The sequence below is a fragment of the Sesamum indicum genome, linkage group LG8, assembly GCF_026168435.1.
Source record: "Sesamum indicum cultivar Baizhima isolate 11 linkage group LG8, ASM2616843v1, whole genome shotgun sequence".
NCBI lineage: Eukaryota > Viridiplantae > Streptophyta > Magnoliopsida > Lamiales > Pedaliaceae > Sesamum > Sesamum indicum.
In genome coordinates this window covers 17,761,035-17,771,449 of record NC_142664.1, presented here as the reverse complement: position 1 = coordinate 17,771,449, position 10,415 = coordinate 17,761,035, and the positions used below count along the sequence as shown (strand labels likewise).

The 10,415-nt window shown below is 36.0% G+C and overlaps 1 protein-coding gene across 1 annotated transcript; it reads left to right on the top strand.

Moving 5' to 3' along the window:
- The first annotated feature begins 287 nt into the window (after window positions 1-287).
- Window positions 288-10,351, top strand: APC4 (Transducin/WD40 repeat-like superfamily protein). Its single transcript, XM_011087810.3, has 19 exons — window positions 288-453; window positions 543-654; window positions 1,240-1,331; window positions 1,489-1,572; window positions 1,918-2,160; window positions 2,272-2,352; window positions 3,499-3,650; window positions 4,725-4,885; window positions 4,969-5,069; window positions 5,150-5,224; window positions 5,617-5,796; window positions 6,198-6,280; window positions 6,363-6,461; window positions 7,258-7,362; window positions 7,992-8,127; window positions 8,629-8,856; window positions 8,924-9,076; window positions 9,399-9,480; window positions 10,000-10,351. Exons 1-19 carry the CDS (start codon window positions 385-387, stop codon window positions 10,092-10,094), a joined length of 2,331 nt encoding a protein of 776 aa, XP_011086112.1. The 5' UTR covers window positions 288-384; the 3' UTR covers window positions 10,095-10,351.
- The last annotated feature ends 64 nt before the right edge of the window (window positions 10,352-10,415 follow it).

Here is a 10,415-nt window from a genome sequence, read left to right as displayed (position 1 = left end):
ATCAAATGAACCCTAGAAGGAATAATTGATTAAGACAATGAATACCTTGTGAATAAATTAATTATGTAGAAAAATATTTTTGCTAATTAATATTTTTTCAAATCAAAATAATTTATTATAGGGATCTAACGTCAGTAAACAATTTTATATTTTAAATTTCCATTTATTTGGGCATCCAAACCAGCCCAACCACACCGATCAAGGAAAGGAGATAATTGGGCTGGGCCGATACAAATTCGACCCGGAATTGAGATTTTGTTGAGTGTTGAGGAGTATCCGAGTTCCGAAGCACAGGTGCTATGGAGAGTTGAAATTGTATAAAGAAGCCCGCCCCGCCTCTGAACTCTCACGTCTCACTGTCCGCCAAAACCCCACAAACAGACTATGGAAGCAGACGAGTCCCAGAGAGTAGTTCCATTCCAGCTCCAATTCGACAAACCCATTGGCTCTCAGGTCATTTTCTCCCCCTTCCTCTGTCTTTTCCAGCCATTGTTAGCGTATGATTGTTTTCGGCATAACGAGTGTCAGTTTACCTTCTTCAGATTAAGATTGCTGAATGGAATCCAGAAAAGGATTTGCTAGCCATGGTAACGGAGGATTCGAAACTTCTTCTCCATCGGTTCAATTGGCAGAGGCTTTGGACGACCGCCCCTGGTGAGCAATGCTCTCTTTTACAGCATTTAGTTTCCCAAGAATATGAACACGCATGTCTCAATATTCGTGTAAGCTTACCTAAAGAATGACACTTTCTGTAATCTCGTTATAGTTAGATTCCGGGTTGCTGAGACTAGAAGATTTCTGGCTTTTTTACTGAAATGAAAGTTTTGGGTTCAAAGTGAAGCTTGTGGTTATATTAGTTAGATGGTCTCTGAGAGAATGATCTGGCTTGCTACAATTGTTATTGATTTCATTTGAGGTTGAGTCCAAGTTTGACTCTAGTCAAAGTTTGTCTCCTCTAACTATCCAGTATCAGGTTGTAAAGGTTTAGTTCTCGAGGTTGTCTACTCAAACAATACGACCAGAGGAACATATGATAGAGACCAGTTATAGTCCTCCAATGCTCAAGTTAGAATGGTTTAAAATATTAAATAAGTGTGTGAATGCGGGTTAACAGTACATACTTGGCACCTAGAGCAATTACATCAAGTTGTGAATCCCAAATATGGCAGTAGATTGTATAATATTGATGTTTGATTGCATATATTATATTTTCGATCTATTCGTGGACATTTTCTCTAGGAAAATGCATAACATCCATATGTTGGCGTCCGGATGGTAAAGCAATTGCGGTGGGGCTTGACGATGGGACTATTTCGTTGCATGATGTGGAAGTGAGTTCCTTTATACATTTTTGTTTTTTATTTTTTCTAGAGTTACTTTTTCTTAGTTTATGGGTGATAGAGGAACATCCTTGCTATTAAATGCTAGTGGCTATTTCCAGAACTCATTGGCAATTCATCTCTCTTTTGATGTATTTTGTAAGAGCAGAATGGCAAGCTGCTGAGGACTATGAAGTTCCATAGTGTTTCTGTTGTCTGTCTCAACTGGGAGGAAGATAGAAAAAAGATAATGGTATGGCTGCATAACTTACTATCTTGCTTTCAACTATTGGCTTGTTTCACTTACTAAAGGGATCTAATAATTGTGGGTTTCTTCAACCTTAGACGGTTATTCCAGAAGGTCTGAGTGTTAGTAGAGTTGTTCTGTAGTGTTATCTTGCATGTAAATGAAGTTAAATGTGTATATGTACAAGTTCAGTTAATATTACAAAACATGGACGGTCGTATTTTTCTTCCACCATACTACTCATAAATCTTGTTTTTGCTCCTTGTTAAAAGAGTATTTGACGCATTCTACATTGCATCTGGAATCTTCACATTCTTTAGCCTTGTTAATTTTCCACTAATTGGGGTTTAGGATGGAAGCAACAACAATTCAACATATGAAGATCGCACGGCTCGTTTTTTCCCACCTGCTCCGAGAGTTCCTCGAAGCCCTGGGCTTGTTCCTGGAGATAGTAGCGGTTTCATGGATGAGAGTGATGATTCATTCAGGGAATTGTTTGATTCTTCATATAAACAGTTTGACATCTTATGCAGTGGGGATAAAGATGGAAATATTTGTTTCAATATATTTGGCATATTTCCCATAGGAAGAGTTGTAAGTTATTCCTTTAGATTTAAATGTTTGTACCAGTTTATCAATATCTTTCAACAACTCTCTGACATTTGTGCTATCTCCCATGTGGTTCTGTAATGTAATCCGTTCCAGAACATACACAATCTTGCTCTCCAAAGTTCTTTGATGGGGAACCATGTTTCCTGCCAACTCATGGATGCTTCTATTTGCAAGGTAAACCTTGTTAGTAATGGTTTGTTTTTCTTGTATCTACCGTAGGCATTGATGTTTTTTGATCTAAGTAGTTGTTGCAACTGCCAGTTCAACATGACTTACATAAATAAACAAGATGCTAAGTGAAACTATTCAAGTACTAAGTAGTCTAGTGAACAAGTACTAGTACCATGTTCCTCTTCCATTTAGTATGTGGTGCTGCATTAACATTTTTATATTTCTATATGGTTATACGGCTGAGTGATAGGCACATACTTGAACATGTTTGGTCTAAGTTGGTATGTATCTATCCTCATAGCCATCTCAATGGATGAAGGTCCTATGAAGCTGACTTTACTGTGTTACCTTTGGATCCTCTTTTTGTTATGTGCTTTACCACAAGAGTATCTACTACAGATGGAATGTAGAATGCGGTGTATCCTGATGAGGTGCATTTTATTGTGTGAGAGAGTATACATACAAAGTCTGTTCAACCCAAATTGTAACCATATAGAAACTATGATATTAGATTTTAGTCTTAAAGTTAAGTTTATTTTAGATGAATAGGTTTTTGGTAGGAGTAGTTTTTGTTATATATGCAGATAGATCAGATTATGAACACATTGCATATGAGCCCAAGATAACAAATCCACTTCCAAATCTGTGAAGTGGAAGATAATCTGCATATAGGCGTACTGGGAACCCCAAAACTAGGAGAACTTGATTAGAAAAGATCAATACAGCATAACACTGTAGTTTGATGAATTGTTAGTTGATCTTTAAACTTATAAAATTTACAATAGTTAATGCTTTGAATTCTTTAACAGAATTGATGGACCGGAATAATTTTCTGGTTAGACCCCATTCCAGATCTTTTAGTTCATATATGATACTTGTCTTGACTCTTCATTAAACTTCACTGTAGGTGAACTGAAAATAAGTTCAACATAAACTAGACAATCATGTATGAAGTATGAACTAGTCGAAACATTATCTGCTCATGTAGAATGTCAGTCATTGAACTTGCTCATTGATTTAATTTTCTTGTTCCTTAGGATGCCCGAAAAGAAGTTTTAAGGCATGACAGTCCTATCCTGAACAATCTGTCTTGATTCAGGAATGAACTACTACTTTCTTGGAATATAATGTTGCTTTGTTTCTCACTAGGTGGCATTGTCAAGTGATATTTGTCATATCATGGTCTTGTGCTCTGGTGTACTTACTGAAGCTGGATCAGAAGCAAGTGATAATCAAATGTCAGGAAGTGATTTACAAGGTCTCCACTGCTTGGTCCTTGACAGTACAATTTTCTGGAAAAGGTAAAGTAATTTCTGAAAGCTGTGATAGATGATCTCAGAATATACTTCCATCCCGTAAACAGAGCCAACTTATGTTGCTTGTGGACATCAGGAATAGACGATAGTTCTAAGAGGTTGTGGAATATTAGAGAAGAAGATCTTGTTGGTATTTTTCTTCAAACTAGTTTTGTATCTTTTCCAGGTCCTTTCTTGTTTTCTTGCAGTTTCCTTCATGTTTGCTGTGGAACATGCTGGTCGATCATCACGTGTGCTAGCAAATCACATGTCATTATACCTGGTCTCATCTTTACTTTTTGTTGGAGGGTTTAAAACTGACAGTGGTTCCAAGGAGTCATAAGGGAAGCTTTGTAGTTTTCTCGATAGTATTATTATTGAAGCATGGAGAAATCAAAGATTTCACGTTTAAAACAGGTTCTATAAGAAATGGGAAAAAAAAAGTAATGAAAAGCCATTACAAGTCTATTAAATAGTTTTAACCCAAATCTCTGGGAATGGTTTACTTATGAGAAACTGCTGTTTAAGATAATTCCAGATTTATAATTTTATTTATGTTTATTACTGAAGAAGATAAAGATAGATACACAATGCTATATTTGTTTCTCTACGCGTCTTGCCTCGTCAAATAGTGGGCTGTTTCTTTGAAGCTGCACTTTAAGATGCCTGAGCTTTATTAACTTGAAAATTTGTGTTGTAGTTGAATTGTGAGCGGAGCTGTTATAATTCCTTATACAGTTTGCGGCTTCTCTACCTTATCTAGTTGTACATAAATGTTGCACCACATCTTCTTTTACCTTTTTGTCAACACTTTCTTTTTCCCTCTTTTGATGTTGTGGTGCACACCCGTCATTTGTCTCTAATAATGCTCTTGTTAAAATCTATTCAGAGGCTGCTCACAGTTTTTGAACTTAACTTAATTGTGTTGTTTTTGTGAGACCAGACATGATTTATCCTGATAGAGGGGTTAATTATGTAGTAATAACCCTGGCAATGATTATTATTTGCACTTTTGGACGAGCAATTATGATTTCCTTTTTTTTATTATTAATGTCCTGTATTCTTCCCTATCAATGTCAGGAAGAATGAGCTTCACCAGATGGCACAGCAAGCTTCCAATGTAGAGCATTTGATCGAAGTCATCCGGAAATCACTAAGTGTCATGTCTAAGCAGTGGTCAGACGCAATGCATATGTACCATGATAAATTCAATGCTCTACCCTCCCTGATTATTGACCATGGTAAACCATTGGGAAGGAAATTAATCAATCAATTCTAAATTCTGTTTGATTCCTGTTCAAATCTTTATGCAAATAAAGTGCAGGACTTGACTCCAGTCCTCAAGAAGAGCTTCTAAGCTTGTTAGGTGGTGCAAGGACAAGTCCACCGGTTCATCAATTTTTAGTTAATTCTCTTGGTGAAGTAGTATGTTCTACCTCATGAAGCATTCAACAAATGAATAGATGGTGAAGTATATATTATTCACTTGACTTATCGGTATTTAGGGGCTCAAACGAGTGGCTAAGGCTGTTAGCGGGGCTGGAAAAGAACTTCAGACAATTGTGCTTGATCATCTACAGGTGCGCATCATGTTTACAAGCAACATATTACAAAGTGATTGAGAAGACCTTTTGGTATATGGAACTTTTTTGGCTGCAATTGTATATAAATGGAGTAGATTGTTTGTAGGGCTATTATCTGCTATGAGGATAGAATCTTCCGTGTGTTGCTCCAATCATGTGGGTGTATTTTTATTGACCTCTCTGGTGGTATATTGTTCAAATTGATAATTACTATATCATCTCGCAGCACACACAAACTTTCCTTTTCCCTGGTGTTCTGTTCGTTTGTCTGTTTTTGATCGCAATATCTCTCTACTGTTGTCTGTGGGCTTTTGCACCTTAAATTAAATGAATATTTTTTAGTAACATTTTTTTGTTGAAATTTGAAAATTTGAAGTTCTGATTCTCAGCCTGCTGCAGAAATTATTGGATTTCGAATGGGAGAACTAAGAGGGCTTTCAAAATGGCGTGCACGTTATCTAGGTATTGGATTGGATGAGAAGTTAATTGATAATGCAACAGAAAAAGCTGGAATGTTGCTTGTACAAATTGAGAGATTTATTCGGATTCTGTCTTCAGTGATGCAGCAGGTACGTGCTATCCCTTGGTTCTATAAGACAATGTACAGCTACTCTGCCCCTTTATCCAAATAGGAGATTCTTTGGTTGCAATTTTTGAGGCACGCGGTTTCCCGAATGCATGACCATAATATTCATGGCATATGGTACTGTTGGATCAAACCTTCAAGATCATTATTATCATGGATGTTGGTTGCAGTTGATAATTATGGGGTATTATTTGTTTTGATTTAAAAGACAGAGCAAACAGAATGTTATTGTGACGTTGCGCTTTATCAACAGTGCATACAATAAGTTTGTTACTTATTAGTTGTTTGCTTGACCTGAGTCATTTCACTGTTAACATCTTGGCCACACTTTTCTTTGTTACCTCTTCTTGTTTCCCCCAGTTCTAATATGTGTGTTTTTTTCAGTTTTCAAATTTTTTCAACTGGCTTCTGAAATGTGTAAAGGTTCTAATGTCTGAACCAGGAGATCAGCTTCTGCCCTTCAGTAGGTTTGACTATCAGCTGTTCTTCATTATTCTTGCAAAAGTTGTGTACTTCCTTAAACTCAGGTGATTCTTTCCTTGTTGACAGTGAACTTGTTATCATATTCCTGAAGTTTCTATACGACCAAGATCCTGTCGGTATATTGCTGCAAGATTCGGAGTTTGATCACAACATTGAAGTTGAATTGTAAGTCTTTATAGGCCATTAAACATTGAGCTAAGTTTTAAGATCAAGGTGTTCTATTTCATGGCTGTTAGTTATATCAAATAGTTTAGATTTGCAGTTCAAACCAATGATTCTCGATAAACTTTATCGTTAAATAAGATATGGTTTTGAAAATATCTGTAACATTGGTGATAGAGTTCACTAATTCCCAAGCAGCTATTATCAATCTTTTAAGGAATTCCGTTTTGGAAATGACTTACTCTCGTAACAAGTTTATTGCACTAATGATCTGATAGGATCATATAAACGAGGTGATGAGTATAAGTGTGAAGTTTGCATCAGCCATTGTAATGTTAAGATATTCAGATTTCTGAATTCCTAAAATTCAAAATGTGAGCTGACATGCAGTAAATAGTTGAGATTTAGTCCAAATTTAGTTCAGGTATGGAAATTTGGAGATTAAAGAGATTTACGACTAACTTATAATACAAACAAGTCAGAGAAGCAAGCAAAGTTTACTCTACTATCAACTTCAGAGGCAATTTTTGATAAAATAGTCTTGGTCTCCGTAATGAACTTCTGTCATCATAAATGAATACTAGAACAGGTAAAAGAATCCTTTATATCAATTTTATGTTGGTTCAGATTCACCCATTTCGTTTTCCAAGAAGTTTGAGTGAAACTGTTAGAGCTGCTACCTTTGGATTGTTTTTAGGTCAAGCAAAACTATTTTGTCTATGTGGCTTATATGAAACATTTAGTCTTAGCTTTGTCAGTACAAGATTTGATATTTAATTTACCTGTTTTGTACTGCAAGGGAAACAAAGCAACGAGTTAGGGAGTTGGCTCATTTTGGAGGTTTCTCAGATTCCGATTACTTGAAAAGAACATTAGCAAAAGAATTTCAACAACTGGAGTCTTGGTATGCATTTCTGTACCTTTCATTTACTTAATTTCCTGATGCATAATGTGTTCGTATAATTATGTATGATATATAGGCTATTTGCTTTTGAACCTGCTGTTTTCATCCCTTGTATTCAATGTCAAGCTCTAGTCTCTTGAATCTGAAAGAGTTGAGGAATAATTATAATATAGACAAAGGGCAGTCTTATGAAAACATGAATATAGGATAATTACATTTACACTCCCTCCATGATGTTACACACACCACCCACACCAACCCTGGCGTTTGCAGAATTACAGTAACTAACCAAAAAAGCAGAGGTAGTTTGTGTAACGTTGTTGATATTTTTGGAGGGTGTATCTGGAATTTTCCGAAAAGAAGGGCTGGTTTGTTAAAATGATGTTGACTTTTTTGGTGGGTGTATTTGTAATTATCCAAAAGGTAGGGTAGTTTGTGGAAACTGACCATAGGTTAGGGGGTGAAAATGTAATTGCATAAAGATAAGTAAATATATGTTTTCAATTTGCGGTAAAATCAATTTGCGTCCTGATTCTTTTTGTACGTAAATTTACCTCGTAGGTAACTCATGGCTGCATTGCATTCCTTGATTGTAAGTTGTCTAATTTCTCAATCTAATGTAATTCTAGTTTCAAGGAGGCTTTGGAGATGCCATTAGAAACAGTTTCCAGAAGGATACTTTGTAAAGATATGTTGCCACTTTTCCCTGTTTCATCATTGCCAATTTTTGAGTCCTATTTTCCAGCATCAGTATCATACTACCAGGTATTTGTTATTCCTGTCGATAACTGATTACATACTATTAACTATAATGGTGTGGTTTTATTAGATTATGTTTCTGGGTTTGCATATAATGCGGAGCATCATTTAGCTTCAAATTGAATACACCTTTTAAGTTGAAAATCAATCATAATATCGACAAATTTTTCATAAAGCCTAGGTGCAGGATCCAATAAGACATCTTACCAGCATATCCTATCTATTAGTCAAAAGTCAAAGAACCTGCTTTTCACTTCTGAGGCCTTATCACTCAATACATTCAGAAATGATGAGCAATGGAAATGATGCAGAATGTTGGACTTTGATGAGTTAGAAAAAAAGGTTGAAACCAAACAGAGAAAACCCACAGAAATAGGAAAGAAGGAAGGAAGTTTCTCTGACAATTATAATTAGTAAACCATATACTGCTTTGCGTATGAATTCCTCATTTCATTGTTGCCGTAACTGATGTAGCACTCATTTAATGTTGCTTATTGTATATGCCAGCAAGCTTCTGATTCAGCAATAAATCATGGAAATACCCATCAGAAGCTTACTGATTATACTTCCTTTATGGTACCCGATGAGACTTTCCCAAACATCACAAATTCCATTTGCATAGCAAGGGGGCTCATACATGATCTGGAAAACTTAAAACATGGCCAAAATTCACTAGAGGCTGTGCTGCTACGTGTTCCTGATGGTTATCACTGTGTGGATCTGTCTCTCTATAAAGTAAGCATAAGAGGATGTATCATGTTTTATTTTCGATGCTCAAGTTCTCACCTCTTATCTAAAACAGGAAGAGCAAATCGTGCTGCTACTAAATGAAGTAACTGCAGCCTCTGAGAGCTCAGGAAATGCTTGTATGATGATTATACAAGCAGCTGAACTTCCATTTGTCTCTATTTCAAGATCATCTATTCTCAACTCTTGGAATCTTGATGAACTTCAGGTATACATCTTTGTGTAACAGATGCATATTTATATGTTTTAGTGACCTTGAATACATTTTGCCGTCGCTTTGTATATGTTTTGGTGCAATGTTTGAAGATAATCTCCATTCTATAGTCCATGCTATAGGATCTGAATAGGTAAATGAATCAAGGCAGTCAAATGTAAAAATTGAATTAGTTCCCTTAAAAAGGTTAACATCCTTTCTTCCAATTAAGTGCCTGCAACGTGCTTCTGTGCATGTCTGAATTATTTCAACTTGCATAATATCTTCCCTCAATAGAGCATGCCATAAACATGTACCTGGTGTATTTTTGTTTTAGGATTCTGTTACACACCTGCAATTGGAGAATGAAAAGGTTCGAGAAATTTCTCACTCTGTGGTTGCCCCATTGGCAGTCAGCGGTGAGTGTTTCAGACAACTATCTTTTCTCCAGTATCTTTTTCTTTTGTTGATGCTCTCATAGACAAACTGGTGCTTTTAAAAGTCCCTGACTGCTTTCTTTTCTCTTTCATTTTATTGTCATCAGAAATCTATCAAACAACAAATTGCAGCAACCCACTCTTCATAATTAAATTTGACTCGCTAATAATCTTTAGTTGATTCAGTTAATTGCGATGTACACATGTCGATGTATTTTAAATTTGAGCAAGTTTTTGAAACACAAAAGGTGTGCTCCTGAATAAATTACAGGTAGGGATTGCTTTCTGTAAGCAAATTTCAATGTATTTTAGGTTTTAGCAAGTTATTGGAAAATCAAAAGGTATGCTGCTTTCAGTAAGGAAAATGATGCATCCTGCAATCATATATTCATGAATCAGAACATCTGACTTTCTGGTGTTGGTGTCACCGAGTCTGTTAGTAGTAGGAATTTTTAGTTGAAGGACATTCAGCTGACAATTAAGCCTAATTTCCCATTTCAGCATCCAGAGGTGTGGCTTGTGTTTTTGCTGCACGAAAACGTGCCTTGGTCTACATCCTAGAGGAAGATGAAGATGAAGTAACAGATTCAGAGTAAATCGCAGAATAATCCCATCTCCAGCTGGTGCACCTATGGTTTCGGCTTATTCACCTGTTATCAAGGCGTCTGTATGTGTCTATCTGTCTGTATGTTGTACCATATAGGAGTTTTAGTTGGAAACTTTATTTATTTGTGGCGGCTAAAAATATGTTTAGGGCTAAAGAGAAATGTTTTCCATTTAAACATAATCTGTCAATAACATGTTTTACCAACCGTACAATTCAGCAATTAAATTTGACAATTTTGAACCACAATTTTTAAAGCTATATTACTAAATAATTTCTCCTCTTTTCCCTTCTTAAACTCTGTCTTTCTTCC

What these genes read in the sequence shown, in the direction of transcription:
- APC4 (XM_011087810.3), top strand. Translation starts at nt 385, where the DNA reads ATGGAAGCAGACGAGTCCCAGAGAGTAGTTCCATTCCAGCTCCAATTC. An exon ending in TATTTCCCATAGGAAGAGTT is followed by an intron (nt 2,161 to 2,271) that starts GTAAGTTATTCC and finishes AATCCGTTCCAG; the next exon opens with AACATACACAATCTTGCTCT. An exon ending in TGGATCTGTCTCTCTATAAA is followed by an intron (nt 8,857 to 8,923) that starts GTAAGCATAAGA and finishes TATCTAAAACAG; the next exon opens with GAAGAGCAAATCGTGCTGCT.